This window comes from Phoenix dactylifera, chromosome 10 (genome assembly GCF_051530095.1).
Source record: "Phoenix dactylifera cultivar Ajwa chromosome 10, Ajwa_hap1_PhDact_Kaust_v1.1, whole genome shotgun sequence".
Taxonomy (NCBI): Eukaryota; Viridiplantae; Streptophyta; class Magnoliopsida; order Arecales; family Arecaceae; genus Phoenix; species Phoenix dactylifera.
Window position 1 is genome coordinate 32242747 of NC_143199.1, and position 14274 is coordinate 32257020.

At 39.7% G+C, this 14274-nt stretch overlaps 2 protein-coding genes across 15 annotated transcripts; both read left to right on the forward strand.

The window, feature by feature from the left end:
* The first annotated feature begins 1771 nt into the window (after window positions 1–1771).
* LOC103707022 (pentatricopeptide repeat-containing protein At2g13600-like) lies at window positions 1772–9487 on the forward strand. 13 transcript variants are annotated; one of them, XM_088706099.2, is made up of 5 exons: window positions 1795–4139; window positions 5051–5143; window positions 5761–5838; window positions 8502–9045; window positions 9197–9487. In XM_088706099.2, exon 1 carries the CDS (start codon window positions 1925–1927, stop codon window positions 4019–4021), a length of 2097 nt encoding a protein of 698 aa, XP_088562225.2. In that variant the 5' UTR covers window positions 1795–1924; the 3' UTR covers window positions 4022–4139; window positions 5051–5143; window positions 5761–5838; window positions 8502–9045; window positions 9197–9487. The 13 variants fall into 13 exon arrangements, with proteins under 13 accessions (XP_026660385.4, XP_088562225.2, XP_026660386.4 ...); XM_026804585.4 differs by having other exon boundaries at window positions 8502–8676; window positions 8769–9487; XM_088706095.2 differs by having other exon boundaries at window positions 7729–9487.
* A 134-nt stretch (window positions 9488–9621) lies between these two features.
* Window positions 9622–14236, forward strand: LOC149752764 (putative F-box protein PP2-B12). 2 transcript variants are annotated; one of them, XM_089925946.1, is made up of 3 exons: window positions 9622–10888; window positions 11249–11367; window positions 13321–14031. In XM_089925946.1, the coding sequence occupies exons 1-3, from the start codon at window positions 10528–10530 to the stop codon at window positions 13831–13833; spliced, it is 993 nt and encodes a 330-aa protein (XP_089782072.1). In that variant the 5' UTR covers window positions 9622–10527; the 3' UTR covers window positions 13834–14031. The 2 variants fall into 2 exon arrangements, with proteins under 2 accessions (XP_089782072.1, XP_089782073.1); XM_089925947.1 differs by having other exon boundaries at window positions 10074–10797; window positions 13344–14236.
* Window positions 14237–14274: the final 38 nt, after the last annotated feature.

The following is a 14274-nucleotide window of genomic DNA, read 5'->3' on the forward strand; positions in this document are numbered from 1 at the left end:
CGCTGATGTGACCCAATTTGTGCTTGGAATTCAAAGGTCATAATTGATTTTTTTTTTTTTTTTGGGTGTTCGCACGATCGACTCCTTCTTTTAAGACTTTTAGAAATGGATATTTGTAGGATTATACTCTGATCGTATTGTATGTAGGTCTTTTACGTGCTAAGAATTTGCGGGTGCTCAATTCAATTCTTTAAGCAGGTCTAATGTTGTCATTCTCGTAACTGCTACTAATGTTGTCGCCGTCTCTCCACGCTACCACCATTATTTTTGTCCGTTTGTTTAGGCCACTGCCACATCTTCGCTGCATGTCCTCCGTCACTATTATTATTTAAAAAATAATTAATTAAATCTAAACAAAAATATAATATAAATTTTTATTTTTTATTTTTTAAAATAAAAAAAATACAAATGGCCTTTAAGATTTTTTGAATGATTAAAAAACTAAGATACCATTGCAGAGATGATTGTAGCTGCGGCATGACCTGAACATATTTTAAGTTATTCTCCTAAGTATGAAGCATTGCATTAAAAATTATTGGCCAAGATCAAAATAATAAGCTCAACTAACAATAAAATGTTTATTTAATTTGAAACCGTTGAAAACATAGCAGCGATTGCCATCTTTTTAAGACTCTGGAGGTGATTGTACATGTGGAAAAAAAAATGTGCAAGCTGCAAACATAGAGAAGAGTTATAGTAAACATTAACTTACATGATTACTGATGTGAATTTTAAAAGATCCTCAGGTTCCTTTTTACATGAAACATAATGATCATTAGCAGTTCCAGTAGCAATGTGATCTCAACATGTTATCATGCATGGAGAGATTCCTAGGCTAAGATAGGTGTGCATAAGTGTTCAGATGAAGATTAACTTACTCAGAAAAATTGTACGGGATGAATATGTACTCCACTATTAAAATTGAAGGACTAGTAATCCACGTAATCTTGAGAAATATAATGACCTAAAACAATAGTAATATATTGTGAGGACATGTGTGGGTGTGTGTTTAGTCCTACATCGGTTATTCGCTGAGTAAATTTTGGGTACTTATATAGGATCAAGAAATCCAAATAATATCTTTTGACTAAACATTTTGGATGAAGTCTTAAATTGTTACAAATGATAATAAAACAGACGAGGCCCATGACTCATTTAGATTAAAGGACGCTACAGCACAAGCTGATCGTGATGCTTGTAATTAAATTTAAATGAATTTGGACTCTTAGTCTAACGAGAACGTCAGGATTTAAACAAAGGGAGCATGTGAGGATCCAAAAAAAATAAGAAAAAAATGCTCTATGAAAAAAAAAAAGAAAAACTTGGAGCAGTTGGAGGTTGACGGATCTTTGACATATCTATGGTATATGCTGAGCTTCGAGCTGCATGAGAGGAGCTCATCTATCAAAGGCACATGGTGGGAGTGGATTACATTATTCTTGAGGGCGACTCGGTCACAATCATTGACTGGATCCGGAGCCGGAGACAGGAAGCCGACTCTAGTCTACTTCTCCATGATATTTGCAGACTTTTAGCTGAGGGTGCTACCCTAAAGACAACACACGTATATAGGGAGGCAAACAACGCTGTTGGTTGGGTAGAAATAATTGACAATTGTCAAATAGAACCTAAATGTATTTAAATAAATCAGTAGTAATGCAAAAAAATAGATGAAACAACAAACAATGCCAAGGTCTTAAAATTGGGTTGGGGTGTGGGAACTCGTAAATTGACAAACAACCATCTGGGCGACTGAATAAAATTTTGTTCTAACTACATACAGTTTTTTTGTTGCATGTAATCCTCGAGGTGTGCTGATGTTGCATAAAATTCTAAGTTAGAGACCTTCGTACCATTAAGGATCTTTTAAATAATTTTCTATATGCATCAGAAGCCATTTATGCGGGCGACGTCGAGGAGATGAATGAATCTCCATCACGCGCGGCTGCTAAAGCTCGGCCTGGATCGGGATCCTGTCACGGCCACCCAGCTCCTCACCGCGTATGCTAGCCTCCCTTCCCCGGACTCGCTAACCTACGCCCTCCGCCTCTTCGCCCAGGTCCCCTCCCGCTCCCGCGACCCCGTCCTCTGGACCGCTCTCCTCTCCGCCTTCGCCCGCTCCACCCGCCCCGCCGCCGCCCTCCGCCTCTTCTCCCGCCTCCCTTCCCTTCGCTCCAACCCCTTCGCCTTCGCCTCCGCCGCCCGCGCCGCCGCCTACTCCGACCCCCGCCTCGCCCGCGCCCTCCACGCCCAGGCCATACAGCATGGTTTCCACTCCAACGTCGTCGTCGCCACCTCCATCCTCCGCTTGTACTATAAGATCAACGATGTGGACTCGTCTTGTAAGGTGTTTGGTGGAATGCCTCAGAGAAATGTAATTACTTGGAATTCCATGATCGCTGGTTATACCTCTGCCGGAATGGGTGTCCAAGCGTTGGATCTGTTCTACAGAATGAGATGTACCGAATCTGGGTTGGATGTTGATGAATTCACAGTGGCTAGCGGTTTGACTGCCTGTGCTGCGTTTAGCGATCTGAGATCTGGCACACAGATTCACGGCTTCCTCATCACGCTAGGGCATGAGATAGATACTGCGGTAATAAATGCTTTGGCTAACATGTATTTTAGATGCGGGGAAGTGGAGTGTGCTGAGAGAGCGATGCAGGGGAGAGAAGAGTTTGTAGAGTCTAAGCTTATGATGATCAAAGGTTATGTCTTTAATAAGAGGTATTATGATGCCACTAAGAGCATTCTTGGTCATGGTGGTGGTTTTATGGAACTTGTCATGGTGGATCATAGTGTTATTGTTTCCATGCTTAAAGTGTGTGCCGGTCTTGGATTGCTTAAAACTGGGAGGCAAGTTCATGGTCTTCTCGTTGCTTCGGGTCTTTACGAAAATTGCTGTTCTTCTGATGGCAATGATGCTATTCTTGGGAGTGCTTTGATTGACATGTATTGCAAGTGCTCTAGCATCACAGAAGCTCAACATGTTTTCAGTAGTATGGGGGAAAGGCATGTGCCACACTGGAACTCAATGATCACAGGATGCATATATAATGGTTTGATCAATGAAGCACATCAGCTCTTTAATGCTATGCCTGATAAAAATGTGATCTCATGGACAGCTATGATCTCGGGATATGTACAGCATGGATTACCAAGTGAGGGGCTAAGGTTACTGGCAAGATTGTATGGTGAAAGTGGGTCGATTCGAGGGAACTGCTTCACCTTGGCAAAAGCTCTAGATGCTTGTAGCTGTCTAGCAGCACTACATTCCGGCAAAGAGATCCATGCTCAGGCACTAAGAACAATGGCTGGGGATGGAGATGATCATGTGGTCATCAAAACTGCTCTTATTGACATGTATTCAAAGTCAGGCAATTTGAACTATGCAAGGAGAATATTTGATAGAATGGAAATTAAGAATGTAGTATCTTGGACATCGATGATCACTGGTTATGCTGTGCATGGTTTAGGTTTACAAGCTATTGGAGTTTTCGAGCAGATGATAAGAATGGGTTTTGAACCAAATGAGGTTACTTTCATAGCTGTTTTGAGTGCTTGCAGCCATTGCAGTCTAGTTGAGCAAGGCATAAACTACTTCAACTTGATGACGGAGAGGTATGGCATCGCTTCGAGAGTTGATCACTACACTTGCTTGGTTGATATGTTAGGACGAGCTGGCAAGCTTGCAGAAGCTTGGAAGTTGGTAGAAGATGTAAAAGATGCTGAAACAAACTGTAACAAAGACAGAGGCATGGAGAGTGGTGAGGGTGCTTCTATTTGGGGCGCCTTGCTTGGGGGATGTGGGTTGCATGGTAATGTGGAGATTGGAAGTGAGGTGGCTAGAAAGATGCTTGAGAGAAAGCAGCAGATTTCTGATACATATGTTGCATTGTCTAATGTTTATGCAGCTGCTGAGATGTGGGATGAAGTTTACAGAGTTAGAGAAGACTGGAGAAAGCAAGGTGTTTCGAGAGAGGCTGGACATAGCCAAATCCAAATTGGGGCTCTTATATAGGTTTTGAAGGGCTCAAAATTGACAGTTGGTAGTGCAGATGAATCTGATGCGAATCTCTGTGAAGGTTGGAAAAAATTGACTTATAATTCTGTCACAACCATATCGTTATTGTGATCAGGTTAGAGTGTAACATCCTCTATGACCATATCTTCTTGTTAAAGCTTAGGTCCTTGACATCTGAAAATCACTTCTCATTTCTCCAGCATACGCATAATTTACTTGCTTTATTGAACCCATGCAGGGCTACTACTTTTTGTTAACATATGGCATATAACTGTCAAGAGGTTTTTTAATTCTATCATCTCATATACCTTATCCTAGATTCGTAACCAAATCTGAGAACACAGTAGATGGTAGTGGTTGTTTGTAGGGGGCAATTGTTAGCAGCAATTATGTCTTTAAAATGCTAGGTTGTGGGAGCTAGAATAATTTCAATAATCTAGTTGTTCCCTGTTATCAATTTTAGTATTGCAATATAAATGTCACAAAATTAAAAAGAACAATCTTTTTCAAAGAAAGATTTCATGATTGCACTAGGTAGTGTAAAATGATGCCACCATGGAAGTAGGAACAATGTTCTCGTCCATACGGCATCCGAGCTGGAAGGTTCTTGAAGTTAGGGTGCTTTCCACAGCCAAGGAATGCTCTTGCTCTGAACTAATTGGAAAATTTAAGTCTCCACTTCTGATCCTTATGTTGAGTTCCTTCAATTTGCTTGGTAATGGTATGACATGATTTAAATGATATGCAGCATTTATTGCTTAGAGGTGTGGATGAAATTTGTAAGACTGTGGAGTCATATTCTGCACATTTCTGTGTGGAAAAATGCACCTAATGCACATTGACTGCCATACTCATAGTGCTATGACATGAAAGAAATATACATGGTAGTGGTCCTTTTTCGTGTGTTTTTTCTCATCCCATTTTCCAAATGCAAACTTAAAATAGGTATTTGTGTTGCTTTTCTCTTATGATAGTAGTTGGCTCAATTAAGCAACATATTTCATAGAGTTCTATTCTGATGTTCAGGTTGTCATAAAACATGTCATATACAGATTGTGCTGGGTCATTGTATTATTCCATAATTGAGATCAGCTCTGGCAGCTCATCATTCTTCTAATCGTAAGTAGTTATTTGTAAGTTTAGCACCAGGTATTTTCATATGGTTGATTGCTGCTGACATGCTTATTTTCATCTAAAGTTAATCAAAATTTGTATTATTCAATTTATATCTGTGCATCAAAGAGATTATAAATTGATATAGGTTGATGCACAAAATACAGGCTGGCGCATATGGTACAGTGACATGCATCCTTGTATCATTTTCATGACCTGCTTGCATGACATGCATCATTGGTTACGATACTGTGCGGACTGTTTCTTTAGTCCTTTATGACTTGTCTGATAATGGCATAGTATACATATATGATGCAAACCATAATTGTTTTGAAAATGAGGATTACATTGGTAAGGCTTGAAAGCTTGCTTTTGGTATCTTTTTAAGCCCTGAATATATGTGAAAGGAAAATTACAATATACGAAGCTAAGCTCCAAAAGGCTCGTTGGTTATGGTTATGGTATAATATTTCAAGTACAGGCCTTCTTAAATTTAATATTAAATATCATCGCTCGCTTTTTGCAAACAAGAATAATTTTGATATTCTCTCTTCCTATTACTTGCATTCTTCGTCGTTAGATAATTTAAAATTTGTTGACTTTAATATCATTGGGTAACTTAGGTGAGCTACTCTACTGGCAAGGAACTCAGCAGGTGGAAGGATCTTTTGAAGCATTACCTCAAAACTATTGATGAAGAGGTATTTCTGGGTAGATTTTGTAATTAGCATCCTTTTAATTATTACTCTTCTGTCATTGCTACAGTTTGGAGTACTGAACCGAAGATCAATGTTGGTTGCATTTTGTTTTATACAGTAGCTTTATTTGATTGCTTATTAGTAAGCTGTATTAAAGCATACTTTCTACCACCCAACTATATCACTGGTATTGATCACAACCTCAATATTGGATCTTCTCTATAACTTTATTTTTTTTGGCTCAACAATCTTCTCCATAAGTTTGATTCTGTATTTAAGTCATGACTACATCATTTTTCTCTTTGAGAGTGTTGATTGGGAGCCTCTCCTCCTCCTCTCATTTCTTGAGCATCCGCTAGCATCTGTGCGTATTCCAAATTAGATCATGGAAAGGGGCTTGGACAGGTGCATCAAAGTGTATGTCATCATGGCTAGCTCCAAAGTTCACAAGCCGATAGGCGCATGGTCCTTTGGTTAGATATGGCTGGTTATGCATGTCTTCTTTAGTAGATTGCAAATTCATCTCAGATTGGCAAAGATTTATGGTACTGATTGCCAATGGAGGCGCTATGCATATGGCTAGATTTGTCTTGTAAGATGGTATACAGATGGCTTATGCAATATGCATGTAATCATGGCAGCTATAAGGAATCACTTCAACCCAAGCTTCCCTTCTAGTCTACTAATTTCTCCCAATCAAATCATTTGGCCATCCACCCTTCTATCATGTTAGTTCAGTTAAGTTTTTGTAACCTCAATTGTCTGGTTGAATCAATGTTGGCATAACTATGAAATATTCCTCATTTGGTGATGCTAACTCCTACAACAGCTTATGCGATGGTTGCCCTTGCTCATGCACATGGATGCCCAAACAGTATGACAGAGTCCATTATGTTATCATCATCCATCCTTTTGTTGCATCTTAGATGGACATACATTTGCGGATGATTTTGTTTTATTCATGCATTTGCTTCTTTATTTGTGATTATGGAAGGAGTGTCTTCTTCTCAATGTCCTATTATTTTTCATATAAATTAGAAATAGATGGTCAGTTCATAAGCAACCACTTTATGATTGCTGACATTTTAACGTATATCATAACATTATAATTAATGAACGTATACATACTCAAGTAAAATTTTCCACCTGCATCAATAACCAAAAATATTTTTTAGATGTCATATTTCTTGTCTTGAAATTTGATGTGATGATGACACATCAGTGGTTTTTGCTCTCGCTTTAAATGCATTACTCACAGCTTTCGGTGACATCACCTACCCTGTAGTTATTGCAGTTAAATTGCCATTACTAAGGGCTCGTTTGGTTCGCGGGAAGCATTTTGCTTCCTAGGAATATGATTCCTGGGAAACAAATTCCTAGGAAGAGGATGCCTAGGAAAGTACTTTTGGCATGTTTGGTTGACCATGGGAAAGTGACAAATTTCCAAGGTGCTTATGTTTGGTTGGCCATCTACTTTCCTAGGAAAGTTATATATAATTCCTATTATGCCCTTAATAAAAATTAAGTTTTTAATGCCTCTTTAATGCTTCTTTAATGCTGAAGGGACTTTTTGGGAAAAAGTAAAAATGGAGTGATTCCCGCCTCATGGGAAAGTAACTTTCCCATGTTTCTCATGGGAAAGACTTTCCCATGAAATGTGGGAATCACATTCCCATGGGAATACTACTTTCCCTTCTCTCTCCTTTGAAAACTCCAACCAAACAAGAGGCATCTCATTACTTTCCCGTTGACCACACTTTCCCCCCTTCTTTTCCCGCGAACCAAACGAGCCCTAAATGTGCTGGTAAGCGAACCTGTCTCAACCTGGACCCATTTAGCCTGCCTGATTCACCCTGGACCCGACCCATCTAACCGGAACCGTTGGATTTGCAGGTTGAGTATGTGTAAAAATGTCCCCAACCTGCCAGCTGGTTGGGTCAGGTTTGGATCAAAGCCTCTGAAGCAGTCGGGTCAGAACAGTTGAAGCCTTTAGCTGGGTACTTGGGTAAAAGTAGATACATAACCAAAAAATTTAAGCATACTGGATAATATGAACCATTTGAAATGTGTTGCTATTGGGTAGTTGTTACTTGTCACAAGAAACAGGCGGTTCTTAATGTATGCCCAATGTACAGTTTAAAGCAGCCCAAAAAAGTGCAAAATGAACCTTCAAAACTTGTTCATTTTTGGGTGCCTAAACAATAAAAAGCCCCAAAATCAAATGTGCCTGAGACTTTGGCAGATCAGCTTGTTAGGTCTTTGGCTAAGCCTGGTTGACTTGGGTTGGGTGTGACCCCTATGGACGATATAAGGCATTGGCCTGACCTGAACACAAGGCAAGCCAACCCATTGCCACTCCTAGTTATTGCAATTTCTGATGAGCAGATGTTTTCTTTGAATATCAAAAATCAAATTATAGTTGTTTTTGATAATTGTTGTTCCCTCATTTTCATTATGTCTGTGCTCTGTTTAGTTAAGCAAGCCTCACACCATGTCTCACTGTGTACTTTAAATCTTAGAACAAATTAGACACTAGCAGGCCAATTGGTGGATCAGTGCTTGTTCGTGTTTGCAGATGTGCTTTATCCTCATCAGCCATTCCCTCATTTCATAGGATCATAAGGTATTGAGCAATAATTTTTGTGTCCTGTATCTCTCCTTCACAGGTGCTGTTGCAGTTTGTCATGTCAGAAGCAGTTTGTCAAAAAATTTCTCAAGATGCCACAGCACCAATCATTGTTACCATGATGGTGGTGCTAATGTCTTCATCAATAATATTCTTCCATTCCTTGGCATAAGACAAGTTGATAAAATAGAAGCAACAGGATTGTTGGTTGACATGTAATTGGTTTCTGATGTTGTAATATCCTTCCATAGTCTTCATTTTCTGCTATCATAAGATATCCATTCATATTATATGCTTTTTCTGCCAGCTCTCTCTGCTCTCACAGTCAATGAATTTTGATGGATCTGTAAATCTGGTGCAATGGCTAAGAAAGGCTTCGGAAGATGATGAAGATGACTGAGGTGGCGGCTTTGTGCGTCCAAAACATTAGTGCAGGATCCCATCAATTTAGTATGGTTATTTGTGTCCCTACTGTGGGAATGGTTAGTTGTACGCTAGTTGTAAGCCAAGGAGTAAATTGGAGTGCGTGTCCCTTCCTTTTTTAAGATAAGGGGGGTCAAATTAAGTTGTGCAATTTCTTTGCAGTGAGTATAAAAAGCATCAGAGTAGAAGAAATTAGTGGATGTCATGAAATAGCTAATTATACCATTCTGTAATTTCATTTTCTTTGCTGTGGAACTACAACCTTAAGCAACACCCTCCCCCTTCTCATTTCTTCGGTGATGGATTTTGCAGGTTGTGCTGATGATCGGATTAATCTTTTAAGTTGCAGAGTGGAAATATGCTAGAGGCGATACATTCTGTATTCCTTTGATTTTCTTTCAATTATTAATTGGAGCAGCAGTAGATGACGGATATCAGATGTCCCAAGACTAAAGGAATTTTACAGGAGGAAGAACCCCAAAAAGTGATGATCAGAATACAAGTTTGCTGATGGATGGCATGATTTTTTTTTTATTTATTTAAACTTGTTATTATTGTTGCCATCCGTTTCATTGACTTAATTCTAAGTTGCTGTTGTCATCATCATTATTGTCAATTTTGTGTTCTAAGGTGGGCCATTGCCTCAGAGCAGCTTATTAGTGCAAATTGACACAAATTGTCAATTTTGCGTATTGTGTGAACATCAGAGGTGCAGCCTAGGGTTTCGCCACACGCTGGAAAGCTTGCGTTTGGCGGATTCTGGCAATTCCTGAAGATGTTAAGAGTGCTTCAAATAAAATGAAGTTGCATTGTTGATCACACTTTTATACACAGATGATGCAAAGTGCTTGGATGATGGACATTTTGAGAGTATAACGCTGATGAGCGATTATTTATTTTTGAATATTACTTTTCAGAAACCTATCTTGCTATTTAAAGAAAGGAAATCTATATCATTAGTGGAGCCAGGCTCTATATTACTATGATGAACCTGCATCAAGGAGTGTATATCCGACTATATGCAAATCCACTAAATCTGCCATTCACTTCTGAGTCATCGAAGCTACTTTCATATTTCGAATCGATATTTAGATCATAATGAAGTAACTTTGTCAAGATGTATCGTCACAACTTGGTCTATAATATAGTTTGGATACTCTTTTGGTGAAGCTCTTCTGTTATCTTTCAAGCTTCTACTTAGAGATGTCGACATCTTATCTTTCTAGTTGTTGATGGATCCATAGATTAATTATTTTTCTATCCCAATCGTACAATTTGATTTCTCTATGGTCGTTCATTTAAGAGATGGACGATTATTGTTTATTATAGAAATTCTATGGCATGCCTCAATCCGATGACACGCCACCTATCAAGATGGCACAGCACTATGTCAAAGGCGGTAGGAGTTGCATATTTCGCATGAAAAAAAAAATTCATCTTTCTTCGCACGTGTCCACCAACGAATGATGCAAATGTTGCTTTGAGAGCCGTGCAAGTTGAAGAACGAGGGCGTTTGGGCGCCGCGAAAGAACATCATTCGTTCGACGCGAACACATGATACATACAATCCCTTTTTCTCTGTACGGAAAGCGAGAACCAGAAGGGGGGGAAAAAAAGCCGATCGAACTAAGCGAAAGCGAGAGATGGAAACGGGTGGCGGCGATATCTCCAGCCTGCCGGAAGAGTGCCTCTCGCACGTAATCTCCCAGACGTCGCCGCTCGATTCGTGCCGGTCGTCGGCGGTCTCCACCACCTTCTGCTCAGCCGCCTCTTCCGACACCGTGTGGGAGCACTTCCTGCCGTCCGATTACAAGTCGATCCTTTCTAGGGCCGTCCATCCGGTGGAGTACGCGTCCAAGAGGGAGCTCTTTTTCCGCCTCTGCGATCCCATCCTCATAGACGACGGCAAAATAGTACTTTATTGCCATTGCTCCGACTCTTCCCTCCACCCTTTTTCCGTTCCTAATCCTGATTTGTGCCCGAATTTAGGGCTTTTTTTTAATGGTATTCATCGGTCATTTTTTTTTCTATCAAAAAATTATAGAAATCTGTGGAATAAATATAATTGGGGTTGGCGTGCCGCGATTTGGTTTAGCCTGGATGTGTTCTTAGATCTGCACCATCAATTTGATGGGCTTCAGCTGCTATGAACCGGTAGATTGATGGATTCTTTCTTTGCCCTTTGTGGAACCCAGTAGTATTCTCTTGGAGCCAAGCCATTGGTGTGATGTGACGGATTGTTTGCCTTTCGCGTGGTTCTTTTTCTTTTTCGTCCCTTTTTTCCTTCTTTGTTACAGCCTTTGCCAACGATCGTGGGAATGCCCAAATTGATAGCTTTTCTCAAAACTTAATTTTGGTTTGCAGAGTTTCTCACTGGAGAAATCGAGCGGTGCGAAGTGCTACATGCTGTCTGCCAGACAGCTGTTTATTGTATGGGGGGATACTCCCCATTATTGGAGGTGGCTTTCTCTACCCGATTCCAGGTTTGTGCCTTCTTTCTCCGATCCTTTTTTATTCATTGGTTAGTTCATTGGCTATTCCTATCATTTGTACCAACTTAATGTATTATTGGATCTTTTTTTTTTTCTTTCTTTCTCCAGGTTGGTTGTTTGTTTGTTTGCTTGGTAGATAACTTATAAATTGTGTCTGAGCTTGATGGTCATTGGAATAACCATTTGGTCTGCCTCATTTGTTGCTATATTTTCCCAATCTTGGAGTCAATTATAATTTGGTAGTGCGTGAAGCTAAACTGACAAGTGCGAGGTGTTAATAATAAAGTACTCCCCTTTCATTTTAACTTGAATCTTTTATGCACAAAGATTTAGTGGTTTGAATCCCTTTTTTTTGTTATGTATTTTTTGTTCATAAATAAGATTAGAGTGATTAGAGAACTGCAGATTGGTCGGAATTATACCTTTCTAATGTAATATTATGATATATGTGACTAAAAAAAAGAACAACCTTTCTCTTTTGTTATAAAAGTACAAGTGGCACCTCCAATTCAATCAGAAAAAGGAGAGAGAAAAGTTCTAGTGGTGTCTCCACATTAACGCCATTTGATTGCTAGGATAACAAACGGCCAGTCCTCTTTTTGATTGGAGTCTAGATCTGATTCAACTAGATATGGACTAATGTCCCTTGATGGCTGGTAACTAAAGTATAGTGAAGTTGTAGAGGTAATCATACACCTAGTCTATTTCATAAATATGCAAGAATTGATGTACTAGCTGAGGTGAATAATTTTACTATGTGCCACTGAGAATGAGGATGCATCTCAAGCCCAATTGTATGAGCACTTGATAGAACAACTAAGGGATAACTGACTAAATTGGGCATCCTATCGGCATTCCTTTTCAGGTTCATTGGGCCTGCACACCAGCAAAGCCTGTAGGTCTTCTTCCTTGTGAAGGGATGATCTGCCCAGCTAGGGAGCAGACTTCACCATACAGCAGTGTTATCAGGGCTTGCTGCTTTAAAAATCATAACTGTTATGGTCTCAGACGAGCTATTTGGCATGGTTGGTAACTAAGAATTGCTCTTGACCTATTTAGGCTATACCACCAGTCCTTTCAAACAACTTGCTCTCCAATCCAACTTGAGCTCGCATCTACTTTCAATTGCAGAGATGCAATTGAAATCCCCTCAATATCTGTGCAATTTGCACGTGTTGCTGCTTTAACCAAATTTTGTGTTGGAACTTGTTCGGATGTTACAACAAGTTATTGTTACTATGCTTTCCATTTTTAATTTTTCTGAGAACATAGTAATTTAATGGTCTTGATCATATCTTGTTCTGTTCTCCATACTGTTGTACCTTTGCCTGTTGCTACCCTGGTGTCCGTTGTACATCTTAGATGAGAGCACAGGGTGAATAGATGGGCTAATGTTGGAAACTTTGCACTAGGTGTCGGTAAACTTTGCACCGGCAAACTTTTATAGGAAGCTTGAATATACAGCAACTTCCTGTCCTAAATCTTGGACTATGAGCGACCTACCATTTCGATTATTTTCATGGAATAAGACGGTCTTTCTTCCAAAATTAATATGTAAGTTCTGCAACAGCCAGCTTCTGGGCATGAAGAACTAGGCAATTTGTAAATCAGCTTACACATTAGAGAGCGGAGTGAATGGAATGCTTTTCATGGAACAGATTTACAATGTGTTTTACAATTAGTTTATTGAAAACTCTCAACACATACTGGTACTGTCAAAAAAATATGACTCTGCTTCTCTTGTTTAGCCTTAAAGAATTTGGTACTTCCTTAATGTCAGCTTTGCCTTTTGCTCCTGAACTGCCAGTACTGTTCTTTTGTGACAACATGTAGGATTTCGCCCTAGTGGTACCAAGAATAAACAAACCTTTTCTTTTCTGTACTGTTGAAATTGTTCAAATCATCTTTTACTATTGGATATTATCATGCTGCATTCCTGACCAGGAAGTGACTTTCTCCTCTAAAAGGTTTTCGGAGGTTGCTCAGCTGTTAATAGTTTGGTGGTTGGAGATTCGAGGCAAAATTGAAAGCAGAGAGCTTACTCCTGAAACAACTTATGCCGCCTATCTCATCTTCAAAGTAGATCAGGCCGCATCACAAGGTCTTGGCTTTCCAAATCAGGAAACAACAGTGAAACTGGGAGCCCAGGTGTCCAAAAATACTGTGAAAATAAGCCCTGATGATGCTGAGACACAGAGGAACAGACATATGTTTAGGCGTTTCCTGAACTGGCGTGGCATGATGGTGCTTCCACTAGCTCAAGATGCAGAGGAAAACAGCAATGCAGCTAGAGCCCCTCGGGCAAGGGCCGATGGCTGGATGGAGATGGAGATGGGGGAATTTTACAATGATAAGGGTGAGGATGGGGAAGTGGAAATGAGTTTGATGGAAGTGGAAGGAGGGAATTGCAAGTCTGGACTCATCATCCAGGGTATTGAGATAAGGCCTAAAAAGTAGGCAAAAGAGCTTTTATGTGACGACGTTTGGATTGTCATTGTACAGGTATTGGAGTTCTAAGCTGAAGTAGATGAGTAATTATAAATAAACCAAAAATATGGTATGCTTTCTATAGCTTTGCATGTGAACAGGTAAGTGATGGAAACTTTTTGATTCCTTTTACCTTATTAAATGTCTTCTGGTCATTACAGCGGAGAAGAGATGATTTCTGTTTTCTTTTTTAAATATCTCACTATGCGAGGGCATCGATAAATTAACCCTCGTCTAACAAGGTCAGAGATGTTTATTCTGTTTAATTAGGCCAACTTGCAGATTGGTTAGAAACTGGGTTGCATCAGGTTGGATAATTCGAAAGATTCTAATTAAACCTATGTTGAACTGCTAGAGCTCCAAGCTTTTTAACATTGATGTATCCATGTATAAATTTAAGTTAGTTGTGAC